The sequence below is a fragment of the Cokeromyces recurvatus genome, assembly GCF_025118155.1.
Source record: "Cokeromyces recurvatus strain NRRL 2243 chromosome Unknown BX663scaffold_11, whole genome shotgun sequence".
In the NCBI taxonomy this organism is placed as follows: domain Eukaryota; kingdom Fungi; phylum Mucoromycota; class Mucoromycetes; order Mucorales; family Mucoraceae; genus Cokeromyces; species Cokeromyces recurvatus.
The window spans coordinates 245,129-265,702 of NW_026251397.1; the positions used below are offsets into that span (position 1 = coordinate 245,129).

Below are 20,574 nucleotides of genomic sequence, written 5' to 3' on the forward strand. Positions count from 1 at the left end.
TAGTACAGACTTTTTTTTTTTTTTTTTTTTTTTTTTTTTTTTTTTAGACCAAACCAACATTAATTTTTTGTAGATTATAAGCCCAATCCTCAAAGTTCAGGAACTCAACTCAACTAATTGTATTATGTCGTTACAAAGTTAATATAAAGTCGATCTATAAAATGAAAATAAAATCATATGCATAATCAATTCAACTATAACTATTAAACTTAGAATGTGATAGCTATTAAAGATACATGAAATTTTAATATACCAATTGAATAGAGGAAGCCTTTAAAATAACCTTTTATCACTTTAGATTGATTTATTTTTTTGATATACTTTGATGGATCAAATTTAGTCGGCTCCTTGTCATCACTGTTATTGCTATGATCTATATTGTTATAGCTATTGTTGGATTCGTTAATCCTGCCAACGCTATCTACATTATCTATATAATACTTTTCTTCTCTATTGTATCAGTCTAATTCAGCACTACACAGTGTAATTAAATTGGTAGCACTATAAAGAATACAGTTTTATTATCTACAACATAAGAACAAACAAGATAATTCAGCTTCAAAGATTTAATAATAATAATACTTTATAAATCAAGCACAGCATATAACTACAATCAATTTTCGTTGAATATCAAATAACTTGCAAAATATATAAATAGTTTTTTTATTTATTTTTTGACCCTCCTCGTAGCACTAATTTCAATTCCTTTTTCCTTTTAAATCTTTTTTATCTTTTTAATCCTTTTACAACGAAAAGGTCAGTACTTTCAATTTATTCAATGGATGTTACCACTTCCCCATCTTCTTCTGGTGCAAATATTTTTCTACTTTTTGAAATGAATTCTATGTCACTTTTAATGTATTTTTTCTTAATATTAGTTTAATCCTACCACATACATTCAATGCCTGAACTTTAATATATTCGCTAAGAGGCTTAGATATTTAGTTGGCTGGCAAGTTAAGAAGATAATAATTTTTTGTAGATTTAGGTCTAGTTATTCTTCTAATGTAAGGATTAATCTTTATTGGTAATAAAGGAAATACATAAGTATGAGATACTCTTGCATAAGTGGTTTTAAGATGTTATCTGAAATTGTATTAGGGGAATATATTTTAAATGCTTTGATCAAATGTTTACATGCCGTTGTATAATAGTTATTCTCTTTGATTAAGACTTTTTTCTCCGTGTTTTTCTTCGATCTAAATCTATTTGCTGCCATGACGATAACTATAGGGTTTGCCTTATATTTATATCGAATATTCAAGCAATATTTGTTTACTCTAGTTATAAATTTGACGTCAACTACATTCTGTATTTTCACTAAAATAAGCGAGTTGACACATTTGTATTGCTTTGATGGTGGGAAAGTATAGAATATTTGACTTTTTTCGAGATGAAAAATCAATAGTAATACTTTCATATATGTTTCCATTTATTTATTTATTTTCTTCTATGTTCCCATTCTAGTTAAAATAGTAAAAAGAGCACTGTGATATTAATGAAGAGATAAACTTAAAAAAAAATATTCAACGATAATATTTTCAATATATTGGGTCTGTAATAAGAGCCTACTGACGAGATCAGTGTCTAGTCGTTTATACAAAGTAATATTTTACCGTATTTCATTAAGTCAAATCATCAGACATAATAAATTTTACGAAAAATGCAACAACAACAAAAAGAGCTTTTTCTCCTACAATTATAACATGTATAGTAGATGAAAATTAAAATAAAAAATGTTTACATGTTTTATGGATTAACACATTTGGACCTATATCTTGACAACAGAAAGAGAAAAATCAACACTAGAGGAGACACAAAGCTAAGCTATTTTTAAAGTGCAAATTGAATTCAAAAACATTAGTAGCATGTGAACTTTTTTTTTTTTTTTTTTTTTCACTCACACCATCGTTTAATATTAATACAATTTATGACCAACTTTTGTAGAAAGTACGGTTTGAATATTGACTGGCATACTTTCAACTTATCTTCTACATTTGTCTTGTGTAAAAATATCGTATTCTTTATCAATACAATTTCGCCATTAATAAATAATTTTTCTTTAATCCCAGTATCATACACACTAAGTTTCAATTTTAAGTGTTGCGATAAGTACTCTATTGATTTTAACTCAGGGCTCTAAGATAATCATTCATTGATCGAGATTACATCATTATCGAGAATCTGCTTCTAGTAGACGTTGATGTACATTTTAGGGTCATTATCCTGCTGAAAATAAGCAACATTTCATGACATGCCGTTATATCCTAAGTTATTCGTAAGTGTAGCTCCTAGAATACGCTGGTGATTATATGGAATTCACATTATCATAATATATCTGATTTGTGTACTTTGAATCCTATTTAATCTTATAACCTCAAATTGTAATAGAATTCTCCCTCCATCATGCTTGAATATAATATCAAAATAATGAGACTTCAACGGATCGCCCTGCCTTGACCAATAGTATTTGTATCCATCTAGACCTTATATATTAACTTTTGTCACGTTAAAGAACACAAATATGCTGCCAGTCATCGACAATTCAGTTCTAGTACTTTGGGGGTGTAATAGAACGAGCTCTGGGTATAAGCATAAGGAGTATTATAGTACATAAATTACATAATAAAGGATAAACTATAAAGTAAAACATTGTATCGCATCTTGTAAATAATATAAACCATATTGATATCCAATCATCTAGACGTGTCAACTAAATAGGACATTATGTCAGTTCTAAACCTATTTTATATAACTCTGATAAAGGAATTCAGGTCGTCTTTGATTCAAATAAGAAAATAACACTTTTTAAAAGACATCAGGAGCTTATAATCAGATCATTATAACACCTAATAAATAATCCATATAGATCAGTACCTTGAATCAACAAGACATATATATTTGAATACTAACAAACTTATTTCATAGCTATTTTTATTTCTTTGATTCAGGATTCAATAGTATGAGTCCAAGTAGTTGTTTAGACGCGAAATAAGCTTTGTCTTTATTTTTCTTCTTTACATTGAATGAACAGTCTCAAACTGTGCTTTTTTTTTTCTTTTTGTCTTCTCTCTTTCTTTTATTTTTTTTTCCTTTTAAAAATATCATCTGTACCACCATATCGTGCCTAATTTATATCGACTTTGCTTGTTCTTATGGTTAACGACATAATACAATTAGTTGAGTTGAGTTCCTGAAATTTGGGGATTGGGCTTATAATCTACAGAAAATTAATGTTGGTCTGGTCTAGAAAAAATTTGGATGATGTTTTATTTTCATTTTTCATTTTTTATTTATTTTTATTTTTCATTCTATTTTATTACTTTTCTATACTTTTAAACGCCAAAACGCTGTATTATTAACTAATTTTAGAAAATGTCAATCTCACCTTCTAAACAGGCTGCTATTGCTGCTTATCGTCGCCTTTTAAAAACACAAAGAGAAGTATTTACAGGTAGAGTATAACATGCATTCACTTATTTTGACACATGGAGAATAACAATCTTGGTTTTATTAGGCGATGTAAAAGCTATTCAAGGTAATATAGACTATGGTCCGAAACTCTTTAAAGTGTATTTAGTATAAATTATTTAGCTGCTAGAAAGGAAACTTATTCAAGATTTATGCAATATAAAAATGAAGCAAATGTTGATGTTTTAGATGAAGTATGCAACATGAAAAAATAAGTAAATAAGCAAGCATAATTCACGTTTAATAACATGCTTGTCAATTAGAAACTTAAACTAGCTGATCAAGTATGCTCTTTATTAAAACAAAATGGCGTCAAGGCAGTAAGGGAAGAAGGAGCTAGTACACCAAGTAAATATTATAAATAGATACATATTTATATATATATAAATACGAAAAAAAAACATGTGATATTAACTATATAATATACATAGAATTACATATAAACGATGAAGAAGGCAATATTAAGTTTGGTGATGTTGCAGGACATGCAAAGAAATAAACAACTACATTTAACAGATCTTATAATATGTAATGATAATAAAAAGTAATTCAATGTTCCTCTTATATATACAATGTAAACTTCTTTGGTTAAGGACTTCTTTATGATTAATAACATACAAAATATATTGTTATTCTTATTAATTAAATTTTTAGAATATAAATTAAAAGTGATAAAAAAAAAGGAGACTATGGGTAGTAAAGAGTATTTAATTCATTGCAGTGTACTATGTGAATAAAGGGAGATTATATCTATATTTATTTATATTCGTATTTATGATTATTATTTTCATGTATTTATATGAAGGGAAATGGTATATATCGTCATGCAAAATGCTTATGTAATAATAAGTTGCTATAACGTAAGGAGTAAAGATAAGAAATGCAATCTTATTATATTTGACACTTAATATACTTTTAATATCATTACATATATACATATATATATTCTATTAAAGAGGAGAGTAGTGATATACTTCTTTGCTCATGTAAGAGTTAATAATGTATATTAAAAATATATATATATATATATAATTTATTATTGCTCGTATAGTCATTTATTCTTTCTTTCTTTTTTTTTTTAATTTATAAAAGTATTCCTTCCTTTTGCTCTCTCTTTTTCCCTTTTTTTTTTCTATCATGACACGGGCTCAAAAAGAGTCAGCATTTCACCTTTCATTATTAGTACTCGTACAATGGATCAGCTTAGCTGTTATTATATTGAATTCAACAGCATTATATTTATTGAAAAGTTCATCACAACTTCGTGCTATTGTCAGCACTCACTTTAGCGCGACAGATTATATGCTGATTATTTTAGGCTCAATTTCATTTATTAATGCTACCATTTACCTGTTCCTACATATACATTTATATTTCCGTCTTGGTTCTAAACCAGATCTTCCATTTTCTTCACCAAGAATAATTTCAGCTACTCAAGTCGTCATGTCTGTTATATTAATTGCCCTATGGACAGTTGCTACTTTAATTATCCTAACTTACTCTCAAGGTAAAGGTATTTCACATATTCGTATACTCTTATTCTTATCGAATTTTTTTTTCTTTTCCTTGTTGTGCATAGAATCAACTTCATCATGCCAATTTAACAATACTATACATATCCATAACCATAATGACATTTGTGAATTATTTAATACTGCATTAATGCTAGGTAAATTTTAATAATATTGACAGGAGGTGAACTTATTAAAAATAAGGGAATTGCAGCAAAAAAAAAAAAAAAAAAAAAAATGCAAAGAGGAAGGAGCAGTGTGTGGGGGGGGGGAGGGGGAGGGGAAAGGAAAGAAAATGGATAATTGTCCTAACTTGATAAATATTATTTTTAGCATTTGCAGCAGTTGGAGGTTGGGTTTTAGTTTTACTAGCCACGCTATTCACTTTAATTCGTTCTCCTATTCCACCTACTACTATCTTTACTATTGAAGCGCCCCCACAACGCTTCTCTCAACCTATGCTTATCTCTCCTCCTGATAAAGCCTATTATTCATTAGATCAAGAACAGCCCAATAAACCTTATTATATGGGGCATTACAATAAGAAAAGTAACGTCAATTCTACGACTCATTTTACATCCGAAAATTTACACCAGTTACAACAGAAAAAAAAGAGTGGTGATAGAGATAGTGTTTCATTGAGGTCTTATTATCAACGAAATGTTTCAACAACTGAACCTAATAGTATCGAATTAGGGCAACAGTCTTCTTCTATGACAATGACAGGATATGAGTTTTCAGAGAAACGAAGGAGTGATATTGATCTGTTAGAATCAACTATGATCACCACAACCTCTCAGCCAAATAATGAAGAGCATTATCATTATAATTATCAACCTACTCATATTATGCATCCTTTATCTCCACCTATATCAATGACCCAGGACATGCATATGCCTATGACTACCACTACTTCGTCTTCCACTTCGTTTTATACACCTCGCTGCCGTAATATTTTAGAATCCTCTGATAGCCAGTGCTCATTTCCAAGCTTGTCTACAATAGACTCACTCTCTAAAGGGTTTCAGCCAATACAATTCGATTTACCCATCATTCAAGTGGGTATGTTATCCCACATTGATGCCTCTTTCCTTCAAAAAAAAGGGATAAAGTCATAGAAAAATTTCGTTGAGAATTCACTTACGAAAACAGAAGCCATCATTTTTCTTTTTTATTATTACTATTATTATTCATATTGCTTCTATTATTTAAATAATGTTTTTTATTTTAATTTACTTATTAATCAACTTTTTTATACAAATATAACATGTTGGTATAAAATTTTCTTCTCCTTCTTTTTTTTTTTCACATTCTTCAGTAAAGATTTGTATACATTCATTTTTTTTTAAGAAAAAAAAACATAGATGATTTTTTACTATATGTTTTAATTTTAAGAATTCTGTTATAAAAAAAAAGGATAAAGTGAAAAAAGTACAAAGGAAGGAAAAAAAAAAACTAATAAGAATGAGATAAAGTTACAACAATATTATCTACTGAGAACCCATTTCCTTGGCAAGCTCTTCAGCACGCTTCTGAACATCATTGATATCACCTTGCATATAGAAAGCAGATTCAGGCAAGTGATCATGCTTACCAGACAAGATTTCCTTAAAGGAACGAATGGTATCGGCAAGCTTGACAAGACGACCTTCGTAACCTGTGAAAACTTGAGCGACAGCAAAAGGTTGAGACAAGAAACGTTGAATCTTACGAGCACGTTCGACAACAAGCTTATCTTCTTCAGAAAGTTCATCCATACCCAAAATAGCAATGATATCTTGAAGGGACTTGTAGTTTTGAAGAATTTGTTGAACTTCAGTGGCAACCTTGTAGTGTTCTTCACCAACAATACGAGGATCAAGGATACGAGATTTAGAATCAAGAGGATCGACAGCAGGATAAATACCCAATTCAGCAATTGAACGAGACAAGACGGTAGTAGCATCCAAGTGAGCAAAAGTAGTGGCGGGAGCAGGATCAGTCAAGTCATCAGCAGGGACATAGACAGCTTGGACAGAGGTAATAGAACCATTCTTGGTAGTTGTAATACGTTCTTGCATACCACCCATATCAGTAGACAAGGTAGGTTGATAACCGACAGCAGAAGGAATACGACCCAAAAGGGCAGATACTTCGGAACCAGCTTGAGTGAAACGGAAAATGTTATCAATGAACAACAATACATCTTGTCCTTCATCATCACGGAAGTATTCAGCAATGGTCAAACCAGTCAAGGCAACACGAGCACGAGCTCCTGGGGGTTCGTTCATTTGACCAAAGACAAGGGCACACTTGGAATCACCTTCCAATTGAATGACACCAGTTTGAATCATTTCGTGATAAAGATCGTTACCTTCACGAGTACGTTCACCAACACCACAGAAAATGGAATAACCACCATGAGCTTTAGCAATGTTGTTAATCAATTCTTGAATTAAGACAGTCTTACCGACACCAGCACCACCGAAAAGACCAATCTTACCACCACGAGCATAAGGAGCCAATAAGTCAACAACCTTAATACCAGTTTCAAGAATTTCGGGAGTAGGTGATTGGTCAACAAATTCAGGAGCATCAGCGTGAATAGGACGTTGAGTCTTAGCATTGATAGGACCACGTTCATCAATGGGTTCACCAATAACGTTGATAATACGACCAAGAACTTCTTTACCAACGGGAATGGTGATAGGGGCACCAGTATCAACAACCTTTTGACCACGAACAAGACCTAATGAAATAGTTTATGTTTAGTTATATTATTCAAATTAATTATTATTTTTTACATATGCATATACATATCTAAATATATATATAAATCTTCAATTTGTTCCCTTATTTTTTTTCTTACCTTCAGTACCATCCATAGCAATAGTACGAACAGTATTTTCACCCAAATGTTGAGAGACTTCAAGAACAAGACGTCCACCAGAGTGACCTTGAACTTCAAGAGCGTTCAAAATGGCAGGCAAGTTTTCTTGATCGAATTGAACATCGACAACAGCACCAATGACAGAACTAAAATAAAAATGAATTTGATGAGTCCAACTTTAAAGCCAATCATCAATAAATTTGTCTTTACCGAATTTTACCAGTGTTGGTGTTATCAGTAGCATATGAACGAACTAGTTATGATAAAAAGAGTGGGTTAAGTTTTTTTTTTTTTTTTTTTTTTTTTTTTTTTTTTTTTTTATTATTATTATTATTTATTTTGTTTGAATTTCGGATCATTACCTGCCATTGAGGTTTGTGCTCCGAGAGCGCGACCAAGCATACGGGCATTAGCCTTTTGAACGCGAATGGCGTTAATGGAAGACTTTCCTAGAACACGAGTAAAGTTCATTTCTTTTTTGTGGAGACAAAAAAAAAAAGAAAGAGAGTAAGAGAGGGGTTTAATTTAAAAAGAACAACATTATTTTCGTAGTATTAATTTGAATAACACGCCCCCTGGGTAGCTGAGTTAACGCTAGATACACACCTTATATTTTTGCCCCACATAAAATAGCAAAATGTTGCTGAAATTAAATATTAAGTGATGACGAAAAGGGGAATGATGTGTGTACTATCTTCTTTTTTTTTTTTTTTTTCTTAATGATTATGGGCACAAAAATTTATTTATTTTCCTTTTATTTGTTAGAGTTTTAGGCACTTTTTTGTCAAAAGCTAATAATTTTAGATAAAGGGAAATAAATCAAGTAACGCACTTTTAGCATATAAAACTTTCAAAAAGCCAATTAATAAAAAGAAAAAAAAACAAAAAAAAAAAAGATACTAGCCTACACAGTACTTTATAGAAAGTAAGACAAGTTACTTGCGCAAAACTAAAGAGGAACCATGAGTGTCTAATAAGACAGTATTGATAATTTACTTCAAGACTGAACTTATTATAACGTAAATATTAAAATTTCTACCTTGAAGAATTGTCCTTAGTTGAAGAATTATATTTACTATTTCACTTTCTGATAAGCGGAACTGGGTATCGATAGCTATTAAGTATGGAAAATGATAATTTGTGCATTTTCTTGAAAGCGCTTAGATCTTGTTACTACTGTAGTATACGACGGCTTTTTACAAACTTTATTACTGGAACAACATTTTTTTTTATTTGTTAATTTCAAAGCTTCTGTATTATCTAATATACACGTAATGCAGACTTTCCCTTTCATAATACACTTTCTTTTTATTTGCTTTGTGAGAATAAAAAAAAATACAAGGATACTATATCTTCATCATTTCTAAATTTATTTATCTTTGTTGCGATTGACCCTTATTTGATGTCCTTTTTATTGCGGCTTTTTATACAAGATATCTACTATATTACTGATTTCTCTTCTGGCCAAAAAAAGAAAGAAAGAAAGAAAGAAAAACTTGATTCTTCTCTTGCGTACTATAACCAAAAGGATAAAAAGGAAAAGAAATAATAATCATTTCTGTCAATATTAGGATAAGGCTATCCTTATTCTTTTCCTATTCTTCTGCAGCCAAAGAGTTTATTGTTAGCAGTCTCATCATCTGCCCTTTTTCTTTCCTTTGTAATTATACAAATTAAATAGTGTTGATCTGTAAATTATATGAAAATTCATCAATGCTAATTATAGTATTTTCTTTTTCAATATATGCATAATGTAAAGTATTCTTTTATATTATTATTTTTATTAATAATGTTATTATATGTATAATTAACTACATAAAAAAAAATGTCGAATGTTATTGTTACTGAGGGGGATTGTCAGCCATAAAGCCATTATTTCTTTGATTATTATTATTGTTATTCTCACCACCGAAGCGGAACTGTCTTACATAAATAAGGTAACCAACTAGTAGACATAGAGATAAAATTAGTAAACTCTCGAACAATTCATCTTCTTCAGAGACGCCATCCAAACGATATGGGCTGTCATCATAAGAATCTTCTTGGTTTAGTTTTTCTTGTTCCTCCTTTTCCTTTTGTTTTTTCATTTTATATTGTCGCTCCATTTCTTCACCAATGTCATACTGCTTTTCACTTTCATCATTGATATTCTTTTGTTGTTTATGGCTGTTGTAACCACTTGCTAGCTTTGATGCCCGATTTTCTTTATTGTCGTCATTAGATGCAAATGCAGTTCCGACTTCTTGTCCTGTTAACCATTCCCAATAATATTTAATGTACATTTTGATTAATGACAGTTTGACAGGTAAATAGGCATCTTGATCAATATTAAGTGCCTGGTCATAGGCTCGTTTAGCAAGATGGAAATCTTTAGCTACACCAATACCATTTTCATACATCCATCCCAAGTTCCAAAATGCTAATGGTGACCCTTGCATTTCAGCAGCGAAACGATAACAAGAAACAGCTTTCTCAAAATCCACTGATGTGCCAATTCCCTTGTAATAATAATCACCCATTTTTACTCGAGAATCAACATTATTTTGATTAGCTGAACGTGTCCAGTAGATAAATGCAGACTCCTCTTTATTCAGCCCTTTAATGATCTCAGTTGATTGTTGCTCATCATGATCATTTAATGATCCAATTAAAGGTAAATGATATAACATTCTTTTATCATTATCCAAAATATATGCAACATTTGACTGTGCTACTTCATATCCTCTTTCAGCTGCTAGCATATATTTGAGAAGTGCGTTCTCCATATCGTTATTTTTATAAGCTTTATATGCTTCCTCAACAGTTGGATTTAACCAATCACCTCTTTCTGTAATTACTTTATAATACTTTAATAATATTAGTTAGTCAGTCTTTTTGTTTTTTGTGATTTATGTGTGTGTGTGTGTGTGTGTGTGTGTGTGTGTGTGTGTGTGTTTTCATTTTAAACTTCTTTGAAAAGAAAAAAAAAAAAAACTAAAAGTACTTACTGAAACAGCTACACGACAAGATGACCTAGGGGTCATATTTTGTTCATTCATATGAGCAAGATACCAATAGGCTAACAAATGTTTAGCATCAGCCGCCTTCGTGAATAAACGAATGGCGAGAGACATGGTAGCTTCATTTTGAATATATTCTATAGCCAAATTAACTTGAGCATGTGCATTGTCTTGATCTACTGCCTTTTTAAAATACTCTATTGCTTTATCTCGGTTTTTGTCTACCACAATACCGTCCAAATACATCATACCTAGATTATTTTGCGATGTAGGATCCCCCAAATCTGCGCCAAGTTTAAACCATTTATGTGCCAATCTCTCATTCACTTTCACACCTTCACCACGCCAATGCATTAATCCTAAATAACCAGCGGCCTGTCCAATGACCTTACTGTGCTTTGCATGCACTTTACCACTCGATGTCACTTTATCTACAATTTGGTGGAAGAATGCATACGCTTCATTAAAATTACGAGGTACATTACGAGTACCAAGGTAATAAACTTGGCCCAACATAAGCTGTGCTTCAATATCTTGTTTTGAAGCCAAGTAGCGCCAATATTGTAAAATTTCATCAATACTGACAGTTTTCTCTGAACCACTTGTATGTTTAAATCTTTTCTCTGTTGCTGCACTTGCACCATAACCATATACACCTCCATTTTCCTCAGATAATCGAACTTTAGCTAGAGGAAGCGAATGTCCTCCAGGAGGCCCAGAGAGATAGTAACTGATTACTTTATTAGCAGCGTTTTTATAATGATATAAAGCGTCTTCACAAGACTCTTCTGTACCAATGCCTAATAGATATCTATAGCCCATTGTCATTTCAGCCATTGTATCGCCACCATGAGCAGCAAATGTATGATATAATAATGCTTTAGCTTGATCTCGCTCTACCACATTGCCAATGCCTGTAGAATAAATAAAGCCTATCATCTGCTGTGCAGTTGCATTCCCTTTCGAGGCTAATTCATTGTAATAATCAAAGGCTTTTTTATAATTTCTTGGAAATGAATATTTTGAGAACTATATCTTCAGTCAATTCATTTCAGCCTTTTAAAATTCATATTCAAGTACTTACAAAATTTATCTCAGCTAATAATAATAATGCGTCATTATTTCCATATTCTCTGGCTGATTTTTCCAGCATTAAAATGACATTATGAAAATCATTTTTTCTTGAAATGTCTAATTCTTTTTTGTCATTTGAGGGTATTATAGAGGAGGATATCGAACTTGATTTCCAGTAATTGATTAACTTTTGAAACAAACGATCTGTAAAACTTATTTTCGAATCTTTTTCTAATTTTTGAGTATTATTAATGTAATTTTCTTCGATAATTTCGAGTTGTTTTTTTGCTTGTTCATATAACTTTTGGCCTATAATCAAGAAAAAGGAGGAAAAAAAAAAAAGAGAGAATGAAAGTGTGTGTTAAGACATGCTTCCTAGTACTCTATGCGCATAACCAGGTATTACCTTCAATTTTAAAGTCAACATTTCCCTTTTCAATTGATGTTATGAATGCTGCCTATAGAAATAAAAAAATAAAATAAAGAGTTAACTATATTCAATTGAGCAATTCTTTTTTTTTTTTTTTTTTTTTTTTTTTTTTTTTTTGCTATACAGTCTGTTGTGTATTGTCTTGCTGTTCAGTTGCAGAGACGATTTGAACAATAAAGCCGATAATGATAGCTAGAGTTTTTAAAATATTGTTTCTTAATACGTTAGGAATCAAAGAAAAAAAAAAAGAATAAAACAAGATGGATTAGGGCCTTACGAGATAAATAAATAATTTTCTTCTTCCAGCAAATTGAACTCTGTTTTATCGGCATGTTGGGCTTTTAACGAGTTTTTCTTTTTGCTAAAGAAAAATAAAATGTATTGTATTTGCTTTATTAAATAATTAAGCTCAACGCGTACCAATTTTTTATTGGCTACAAAAGATTTATAGACATATGTACACCCTCATCAAAGAAAAGCAAATACTCTTACGTAAGAAATCATGAATGGTTGCATTTGTTATTGTAATTGCTTACAAGGATAAACATTTCACTGATTGTATTTCTATTTTTATTAATGAGCTTATTCTTGAACAGGAAAAAATGGTTATCATTCTTACTTCTCCAGTTTACCAACGTATGCTTATTTACCCTCCTTTTTTTTTTTCGAAGTTGAGAAGAGGATGTAAGTAAAAATTACACTCTCTTGCTGTAATTTGTACATTCTACAATACTCTTGTCGCTGTGAGAACTAAAGTCTGCTGCAGGTATTTGTGAAGGATCAAACTGCATCAAGATAACAAGTAGATCATCATTTATATCCGAAAGTAAAAAGAGAGGAATGAATTATATACATTTATATGCATATATTTATATATAAAGGGTTATGATAATAGACTTCTTTTTTATATTAGGGATAAACATGACTGATTGCGGTGACATTTCCCTTTGATTCGTGAATATGCAAAATCATACATTCAATTGCCTACAAGGTATATTTTTTTTTTCGGCCAAGCCTTTCTATATGCACTCCAAGAGAAATAAGCATAATCCTTGTTTAATTGCATCAGGTAGTGACTGTACTATATTATTATCTACCACCATAATAAGGGTTATAAAATACATAATTGACATGTTTCGAGCCATTCAACCTGATACTTGAACACTTGGAATTTATTATATAAAGACTAGAAGAGCCAGCAAATATAATCACAGAAATCCTATAGTAAAAAACTAGGAGTCGAAGGCATTTTAAAATAAATCAATAGTACTTTACAATCTTTTTGAAGATACCTCTATTGATATTAATATTATTAGTTAACCGAATACTTATTTTATTTCATTTTATTTTTTTTACAAATGAAATAAAACATATTACAGCATTTATAGGCTTGTATGCAGTTAAAGTCATTCCTGCTTATAATATTCAGGTACATCTTATTAGTTTAATGAATACTGAAACAATATAGATCAATTGTTAAAATATTAATAAGAATATATGTATAAATATATATATTTTTTTTGCTAAGAAGTTTGGAAACATAACACATTCTATACGATAATTTCTGCTCTTCACATAAATGAAGCTCTTTGACTAACTAACTACGCAATATATTTATTGTTAACTTTACAAATTAATTTTAATCTCCGTTAAGAAAGCAGAATAAATTTGCGTGTATACTTTCCTCTTTCTTTTATTTTTATCTTCTTCACAAAAAAAAAAAAAAAGAACAACACTAATCATAATGACAACTGTTACAGATGCTATAGAACAAAATACTTTTAATAGGGAGCTCAAAATATTGAATCCACCAAAAAGTGCTAGTCCTATTGGTAATTGATTAAAACAGAGTCATTCAATAGTTATTTACGATGCTCATTGATTCTTCTCTTCCCTCTACTTTTATTATTATTATTATTATTAGCTGATTTGCCAGAGTCTGCTTATAAACTAAGTGCTAATGAACTCAAACAATTGTATCAATCCCAACTTGAATATCGTCAAAATCTTGAAAATAGGTGAGAATATAAGAAAATAATTAATACCGATCACTTATTTAAATAGAGATTTAATTCTCTTGTAGACCATTAAAAACACAAAAGATGAGAGACAGTGAAGAGCAAGAAAAATTAAAACGATATCCTAAAACAACAATTCGTGTTCGAATGCCTGATCATACAATTGTACAAGCCGTTTTCCAATCAAAAGAAAAAGGTAAATGTTGAAGAAGGAACAAACATGTTATACATTAGAAACTTATTCTTATGATACACTATCAGTGTCCGCGTTGTATGAATTCATAAGATCTTTATTAGAAACACCTGAGCGTAAATTTGTACTTTGCTTGCCACCCCGTACTAAATTGGTTGAACCATCAATTAGTTTGTTCAAAGCTGGGTTATCTCCAGCATCAAATGTGTTGTTTGGCTGGATTGAAAAAGGAGAAGGAGGTAGAATTATCCTAACTGTGATAATAGTAGGAATATCTAATTTTTTTTTGTATTACTTTTTACAGGAAAAGATCTAAAGCAAATATATCTCGATATGAAGCAAGATTTAACGCCTGCTGCTTCTCCTCAATCATCTTCATCACATGTGCCTACTATTTCATCCATTTCAAATAATACTAATCAACAAAAATCAGCATCGAAATCTATTCCAAAATGGTTACAAAAAGGACTATTTAACAAGAAATAAAATAGCATATAAATAGATACATACATACATACATATATATATACATATATACAGTTAAATAAGTTGGCTTTTATAGTTTCTTTTTGTATTAGAGTCTTTGACAGAATATCCTTTCATTATCTGTTTCTATACATGTTTTACTTTAGTCGATTAAACAAGATAAATATAGTTTAAATTCAGTTGCTGTACGAATTAGATTCTAGTTGGTATATTTTACTTGTTCTGTAGACTAGAAATGCTCTTTTAATCTTTCAAGTTAAAATTAGAGTATATAATTATTGAGATTATTTTAAGACAGCCTTTTTTTTTTATTGTATAGTAGTCAAAGAAATCTAATATTGATCACCACACAAGTTTTATCTAGATAAGATAAAGATTCCAACTATCGCCTTTAAAAAAGATGTCTAAACATGATTGACTGGACAAAAATGCAGCCATTCAATTATACTTACTGTAGAGATATTACAAAGCTTCCAAAAAAAAAAAAAAAAAAAAAAAACGATAATTTCTTCTAATATTATTTTAAGATAGTTTATTTATATTTTATATGAAGTAGACTTGTCATTCATGTTGTAAAAGAAAACTTACACCCACAATAACAGATCGTTATGGCGACTTTGTTTGCAAAAAGCTGTTGCAATGCTGTAGGAATGTAATTGCAATACTGCTGAAATACTCGTCCTATCTCTTATGAAAGATTGACTCGGCAAGATCTTCTCCCATCCATCAGAAACAATAAGTTTGTTGCTTCTAACGCAGTTTACTCCTAGTGTACAATTTATATTTGTTTAGGCAAACATGATTTAAAAGCTAGAGTTATTCTGCTTATATTAGTGCTGGATCATTTAAACTATTCCGTTTCCACTCAAAAGCAATGTGTTATCAATATGTCTCCAAATACGTTATTGACTTTAAATTCTAGAGACTATTCATATTCCCTTTCATTTTATTTACATATACATTTTAACACCTTTTCTTTGTTCATCCTTGGACAATAATTTAGATAAATACAATTACCTCGTTTACCCAAAAAAAAAAAAAAAAAAAAAAAAAGTCTGCCTTCATTATCATTATAATCAGGGCAAAAGCCTCATGATTGGCTCCCTTATTTCCCCCTTTCACTAATTATATTGTGCTCTTGACCAAAAAAATAAAATAGACTTTCAAGTTACTAATGTGCTCATTGATGATATGACTCGGTGAATCTTGCTGCGTTTAATATAAATTTAAACCTTTATAAAACGCATTGAAGTACAAAATCCTGTTTACTTTATTAACGGAGTTTAAACCATGTAAAAGAAAGAGAATTAAATATGTTGTCATTTTCCTTTTTTTTTTTTTTTTTTTTTTTTTTTTAATATATTTTAGTAGACAATTAAAATGACTCACGATCATCATGATCATTCCAATTGTACTCATGATCACGGCTCACATGGTGATCCTAATGCATTAAAGGCAGTTGATGAAATTAATAGTCGACAACAAGCTGCAGATAGACTTGCTAAAGTAAATAATAGATATACAACTTTCTTTCTTTTTTTTTTGAAAAAAAAAAAAAAAGCTAAATTATAGATGTATGTTCATTATTATAGTTTTTAATTGAATTGCAAGAATTAGCGAAAGAGTATAAGAAATCGACTCAGTAAGTTTTTTTCTTCTTCTTTCGCGTATATCTTTATAGAGCCACACTTACTGACAAGATCATGCCTTTTTTTTTCTGGTTTTGTTTAGAGTAAAAACTATACCAGCTGTTGCCAAGACAGATGTTGAATTTTTAGTAAGTATTTTTAAAAAAAAACGCGGAATGCAACAAGTATTGTTTATCAAATATTCTATTTTAATAGATGAACCAATTTTTGATTCCTAAAATGCAAGCTGAATCTGTTTTGAGAGATAACAATAACGATATTTTAGCTTCTATGAATTTCCTAGTTAGCAATTAAATAGAATATATAAACATGTTATTCAATTTTTTTTTCTTAAAAAAAAAAGAAAATTTTTTTTACGTTTATTATGTATGTATGTTATATGGCATGATAGAAAATATATAAAAAAGGAATAAGCATATACACAAGTAAACGTAGGCTAGCTTAAAAAAAAAAAAAAAGAAAAGAAAAGAACTGGTCGAGTTTTATTGAGAGAAATAAAAGTTTCTGCTGCTGCCACGTCACAAAGACGCTTTTTTTTTATCAAAGTGTATTAAATTATCTTTTCTTTTTTTTTTGTGTGTGTGTTATAACTTTTTCTTTTTTACTTGAATTTCAAGTGCAGAATATTATATATTAATAAATGGTAAAAACAACAATTATTGCAAGAGTCTCTGATGGTCTTCCATTAGCAGCTAGTATGGATGATGAACAGGTATACATATGCAAACATAGATTATATATATATGTGTGTGTCTTTATTTATATTATACATGTATATAAAGGTCGAGAATGAATTAGCTGAATATAAAGGACAAGCAAAGACCATCTTTAAACGACTTAATATGAATTCTGAACCGAGATGCTCTATTGAGTCAGGAAAATATGTATTCCAGTAAGTTTTTTTTTCTTTGTATAGAATATATTTGTTTTCATGGATTATGTTGTTTAATTATCTGCTTTATGTATATATATAGCTATATTATTGAAGGAAGCGTTTGTTATTTGTGTATTTGTGATAAATCATATCCTCGTAAACTTGCATTTAGCTATTTAGAGGAATTGGCTAAAGAGTTTAATATGAGTTATGGTAATGAAGTTGATAAGCCTGGATTAAGACCTTATGCATTTGTTAAATTTGGTAAAATATATGCAAGAATATACATGTATATATATATATAACATGCAGTAATCTTACGATTCGAATATAAATACTAGACGTTTTTATGCAAAAAACAAAAAGAATATATCAAGATACACGAACTCAAAGCAACTTGACAAAATTAAATGAAGATTTACAAGATGTGACGCGTATTATGACTAAAAATATGGAAGATTTATTATGGCGTGGAGATAGCTTGGATCGTATGAGTACTATCTCTGGTGAATTAAAGGACAGTGCAAAGATGTTTAAGGATAAGGCACGTCATTTAAATTTACAAGCATTATATCGTAAATATGGTCCTCTTGTTATCATTGCTTCCGTCATTTTATTCGTCCTTTTGATTCGTTATTATTGGTTTTAATCAACCAGATAGGAAATAAAAAAAAAAATAATAGTTTAGTTTATTAAGAGAGGGATTGACTGCTTATACAAATATGTCCCTTATTCTTGTATAAATATTGATTACTTTCTAGATTATTAAGAATATAATTATAATTGACCATAATACCAAATGATTGTTGGAAGCCTTTATTTGAGGTATCAGCTTGCCAATGAATTTGATGGACGCAAGCACCGTTTTTTAGATGAAAGTTAGCTTATAACATTAGGAAGCCAGTTTAATATGAATGGTTAATAAAATGTAAGAACTTCTTCTGATATCATACATACCAACAGGATCTAAAGCATTCTTTCCTTTCATGTCTTTTTCATCTAAAATATATCTCGCGCATAAACTCATTAGAGGCGACCTTAATTCTTCTTTATCCTCATCATTAAATCGATCTAATTTCTGTATTATTTAATATGAAGAAGATTTTACTAAAGATGGTTAACAAGTGATTATATTGTGCTGTAGTACTGGTACTAGTACTAGCACTAGTAGTAGTGACACATTATCATACCATTTTCCAATTCTTTATAGTGTTAAATTCCGCTTGAATTATAGTATGGATATTATTATTTAGCCATGTTCGAAATCCCGGAATAGGACTAAGAGTAGCAAATGTGTGTATTTGATGATGAGTCTGTTTCAAATTTTCTATGGCCTTTTTAATTAAATAATGACCTAAATGAATTCCACCTAATCCTTTCTGAGTAGTGATTGAATAGCATATAGCATATTTGAATGTCTGTTGCTGTCGTTTCATAACCCTATCTTCCTCTTCATCGTTATCTAAGAAGAATTCCTTTGCATTTATAATATCTTGAATTGATGTTGAAAGTTCTGGAACAAGTGCAACATGAATGAATACAAGTGGCTCATTCGCTTTATTCAGACTATCTTCAAAAAATAAACCATAAACTCGGCGATCAGGTCCTAACCGTCTTCAACACTATAAGAATAATAATATAATAGACTCGACTCATTCTTAATTCAACAATACCTTTTCAAATCTTTCCAGTCCTGAACAGCATGAACAGCTTCATAAGTACAAATCTATATGAAAAATATAATTAGTTCCTTTTTTTTTCCTTTTACTGGACGGCATGTCATTGATACCATTTATTTGTTTATTTATTTTTTTCTTTACTTTTTCTAATATATCTCCCGAGGTATTTTGCCATTTTATTTGTTCTAACTTTAAACATTTAGTTATATATTCTTTTAGTTTTAAACGAATATCTTGCTCTAAATCGGAGAATCGAGTATACAATGAGGAAGCAGAATTATTTCTTTTCTCTGTGTCTATAATATCCTATATATACACATATACATATGTAAACACATAAGCTTAGGTACATGAATAACACGCTTGTCTATAATTTACAAGTAAATCCGCCCTTATATCAATCAAAAATTTAAGTCCATCAGGCAAGACTTGATGAATTCGATCAAAAAGTTGACCAAACTTCAGTTTTAGATAAGGAAGAGGGTCGTAAGGATTTTTTTTTTTTTTTTGTTAAATTGCGTTCATATAATATAACATAAAATGAATGAATAAACATACTTGATTGTGGCTAGTGTGACCCAACTTATTAAAATAGTAGCTTTCTAATATTAGATTGTCAATATATATCTCTTTTAGTCAGTTATAAATAAAAAAAAAAATCATCGTTTACGTTCTATCAAGAGATCAAAGGTCTTTCTTTTTTCATTCTATTGTGTGTATAAGATTCAGTAATAAAAAAAAAAGGTATATTAAATGCAGTAGTTACTTTATCTAGTCGCTTATACAATTTACGAAATTTCCTTGTATAACCAAGTAAAGACGAATTGTCTTCTTTCATAATACTTTGTAGTAATTCTTGCATAATAACTAAATTCTTTTTTTCCGAAAAAATCTTTGTAGCTTATATATATCTGTAGTTAACAATCCATATCATATATTTATATACAAGTCTGACTAAACTGCACTTACTACTATTATTATTTATTGTTTCTATTGTCTCTGATGAAGTCAATGTTCTACGCATTTGAAGATTAATAGTTTGATTAGCATTATATCGAATATCAAATTCATTCCTCTTATTAATTGTATGACTTGGAAGAGGAACTGAAGATACTAGTAACATTCTTTGTTTAAAAACGTTAACAGGGCCATTTAAGTTTAATAAAATCCTTTGCATATGTATCTAAATTTTAAAAGAAGAACAAGACAAGAAAGAAAGAAAGAAAAAAAAAAAGGCGCAATATACATTATTCTCACAAAATAGGATTGTGTATTACATAATTGTGTTCATGTTATTTTAGTCAAGAAAAGGAAGACTTAA

General features: G+C 29.9%; 8 protein-coding genes across 8 annotated transcripts; 5 read left to right on the forward strand and 3 right to left on the reverse strand.

Annotated features, from left to right (window-relative positions):
- Positions 1-3,292: 3,292 nt before the first annotated feature.
- BX663DRAFT_507848 (uncharacterized protein) lies at positions 3,293-4,064 on the forward strand. The gene is made up of 5 exons (XM_051527400.1): positions 3,293-3,454; positions 3,518-3,538; positions 3,595-3,665; positions 3,735-3,819; positions 3,903-4,064. Exons 1-5 carry the CDS (start codon positions 3,376-3,378, stop codon positions 3,968-3,970), a joined length of 324 nt encoding a protein of 107 aa, XP_051383194.1. The 5' UTR covers positions 3,293-3,375; the 3' UTR covers positions 3,971-4,064.
- Positions 4,065-4,608: 544 nt separating this feature from the next.
- Positions 4,609-6,191, forward strand: BX663DRAFT_542711 (uncharacterized protein; the record flags this gene model as incomplete). The annotated part of the gene is made up of 3 exons (XM_051530823.1): positions 4,609-4,978; positions 5,051-5,140; positions 5,316-6,191. 3 exons carry the CDS (start codon positions 4,609-4,611, stop codon positions 6,098-6,100), a joined length of 1,245 nt encoding a protein of 414 aa, XP_051383195.1. The 3' UTR covers positions 6,101-6,191.
- Positions 6,192-6,229: 38 nt separating this feature from the next.
- Positions 6,230-8,367, reverse strand: BX663DRAFT_507852 (ATP synthase subunit beta). Its single transcript, XM_051527401.1, has 4 exons — positions 8,214-8,367; positions 8,062-8,104; positions 7,831-7,997; positions 6,230-7,710 (listed from the first exon to the last, which is right to left on the reverse strand). The coding sequence occupies exons 1-4, from the start codon at positions 8,320-8,322 to the stop codon at positions 6,473-6,475; spliced, it is 1,557 nt and encodes a 518-aa protein (XP_051383196.1). The 5' UTR covers positions 8,323-8,367; the 3' UTR covers positions 6,230-6,472.
- Positions 8,368-9,600: 1,233 nt separating this feature from the next.
- Positions 9,601-12,459, reverse strand: BX663DRAFT_507858 (uncharacterized protein). Its single transcript, XM_051527402.1, has 4 exons — positions 12,331-12,459; positions 11,935-12,233; positions 10,839-11,879; positions 9,601-10,697 (listed from the first exon to the last, which is right to left on the reverse strand). The coding sequence occupies exons 2-4, from the start codon at positions 12,001-12,003 to the stop codon at positions 9,693-9,695; spliced, it is 2,115 nt and encodes a 704-aa protein (XP_051383197.1). The 5' UTR covers positions 12,004-12,233; positions 12,331-12,459; the 3' UTR covers positions 9,601-9,692.
- Positions 12,460-14,057: 1,598 nt separating this feature from the next.
- Positions 14,058-15,180, forward strand: BX663DRAFT_507863 (uncharacterized protein). The gene is made up of 5 exons (XM_051527403.1): positions 14,058-14,186; positions 14,279-14,372; positions 14,438-14,568; positions 14,634-14,804; positions 14,870-15,180. The coding sequence occupies exons 1-5, from the start codon at positions 14,099-14,101 to the stop codon at positions 15,049-15,051; spliced, it is 666 nt and encodes a 221-aa protein (XP_051383198.1). The 5' UTR covers positions 14,058-14,098; the 3' UTR covers positions 15,052-15,180.
- A 1,204-nt stretch (positions 15,181-16,384) lies between these two features.
- BX663DRAFT_507866 (uncharacterized protein) lies at positions 16,385-17,079 on the forward strand. Its single transcript, XM_051527404.1, has 4 exons — positions 16,385-16,557; positions 16,644-16,693; positions 16,783-16,828; positions 16,896-17,079. Exons 1-4 carry the CDS (start codon positions 16,432-16,434, stop codon positions 16,992-16,994), a joined length of 321 nt encoding a protein of 106 aa, XP_051383199.1. The 5' UTR covers positions 16,385-16,431; the 3' UTR covers positions 16,995-17,079.
- Positions 17,080-17,250: 171 nt separating this feature from the next.
- BX663DRAFT_507869 (Longin-like domain-containing protein) lies at positions 17,251-18,271 on the forward strand. The gene is made up of 4 exons (XM_051527405.1): positions 17,251-17,412; positions 17,483-17,592; positions 17,675-17,838; positions 17,916-18,271. The coding sequence occupies exons 1-4, from the start codon at positions 17,341-17,343 to the stop codon at positions 18,221-18,223; spliced, it is 654 nt and encodes a 217-aa protein (XP_051383200.1). The 5' UTR covers positions 17,251-17,340; the 3' UTR covers positions 18,224-18,271.
- Positions 18,272-20,514, reverse strand: BX663DRAFT_507881 (malonyl-CoA decarboxylase). Its single transcript, XM_051527406.1, has 7 exons — positions 20,020-20,514; positions 19,924-19,960; positions 19,812-19,855; positions 19,632-19,712; positions 19,395-19,559; positions 19,248-19,300; positions 18,272-19,188 (listed from the first exon to the last, which is right to left on the reverse strand). The coding sequence occupies exons 1-7, from the start codon at positions 20,113-20,115 to the stop codon at positions 18,759-18,761; spliced, it is 906 nt and encodes a 301-aa protein (XP_051383201.1). The 5' UTR covers positions 20,116-20,514; the 3' UTR covers positions 18,272-18,758.
- Between the last annotated feature and the right edge of the window lie 60 nt (positions 20,515-20,574).

Bases quoted from the DNA above. Each gene is read 5' to 3' on its own strand.
- BX663DRAFT_507848 (XM_051527400.1), top strand. From the start codon at position 3,376: ATGTCAATCTCACCTTCTAAACAGGCTGCTATTGCTGCTTATCGTCGC. The intron at 3,539-3,594 runs GTAATATAGACT...TAAATTATTTAG, and splicing joins CGATGTAAAAGCTATTCAAG to CTGCTAGAAAGGAAACTTAT. The intron at 3,820-3,902 runs GTAAATATTATA...TAATATACATAG, and splicing joins AGAAGGAGCTAGTACACCAA to AATTACATATAAACGATGAA.
- BX663DRAFT_507852 (XM_051527401.1), bottom strand. From the start codon at position 8,322: ATGAACTTTACTCGTGTTCTAGGAAAGTCTTCCATTAACGCCATTCGC. The intron at 8,105-8,213 runs GTAATGATCCGA...TATCATAACTAG, and splicing joins AGCACAAACCTCAATGGCAG to TTCGTTCATATGCTACTGAT. The intron at 7,998-8,061 runs GTAAAGACAAAT...TTTTTATTTTAG, and splicing joins ACCAACACTGGTAAAATTCG to TTCTGTCATTGGTGCTGTTG.
- BX663DRAFT_507858 (XM_051527402.1), bottom strand. From the start codon at position 12,003: ATGCTGGAAAAATCAGCCAGAGAATATGGAAATAATGACGCATTATTA. The intron at 11,880-11,934 runs GTAAGTACTTGA...CTGAAGATATAG, and splicing joins TATTAGCTGAGATAAATTTT to TTCTCAAAATATTCATTTCC. The intron at 10,698-10,838 runs GTAAGTACTTTT...ATATTATTAAAG, and splicing joins CTTGTCGTGTAGCTGTTTCA to TATTATAAAGTAATTACAGA.
- BX663DRAFT_507863 (XM_051527403.1), top strand. From the start codon at position 14,099: ATGACAACTGTTACAGATGCTATAGAACAAAATACTTTTAATAGGGAG. The intron at 14,373-14,437 runs GTGAGAATATAA...ATTCTCTTGTAG, and splicing joins CGTCAAAATCTTGAAAATAG to ACCATTAAAAACACAAAAGA. The intron at 14,569-14,633 runs GTAAATGTTGAA...ATACACTATCAG, and splicing joins TTTCCAATCAAAAGAAAAAG to TGTCCGCGTTGTATGAATTC.
- BX663DRAFT_507866 (XM_051527404.1), top strand. From the start codon at position 16,432: ATGACTCACGATCATCATGATCATTCCAATTGTACTCATGATCACGGC. The intron at 16,694-16,782 runs GTAAGTTTTTTT...GGTTTTGTTTAG, and splicing joins GAGTATAAGAAATCGACTCA to AGTAAAAACTATACCAGCTG. The intron at 16,829-16,895 runs GTAAGTATTTTT...CTATTTTAATAG, and splicing joins AGACAGATGTTGAATTTTTA to ATGAACCAATTTTTGATTCC.
- BX663DRAFT_507869 (XM_051527405.1), top strand. From the start codon at position 17,341: ATGGTAAAAACAACAATTATTGCAAGAGTCTCTGATGGTCTTCCATTA. The intron at 17,413-17,482 runs GTATACATATGC...ATGTATATAAAG, and splicing joins CTAGTATGGATGATGAACAG to GTCGAGAATGAATTAGCTGA. The intron at 17,839-17,915 runs GTAAAATATATG...TATAAATACTAG, and splicing joins TTATGCATTTGTTAAATTTG to ACGTTTTTATGCAAAAAACA.
- BX663DRAFT_507881 (XM_051527406.1), bottom strand. From the start codon at position 20,115: ATGCAAGAATTACTACAAAGTATTATGAAAGAAGACAATTCGTCTTTA. The intron at 19,856-19,923 runs GTAAACGATGAT...ATCTAATATTAG, and splicing joins CTTTGATCTCTTGATAGAAC to AAAGCTACTATTTTAATAAG. The intron at 19,713-19,811 runs GTATGTTTATTC...CTAAAACTGAAG, and splicing joins GTCACACTAGCCACAATCAA to TTTGGTCAACTTTTTGATCG.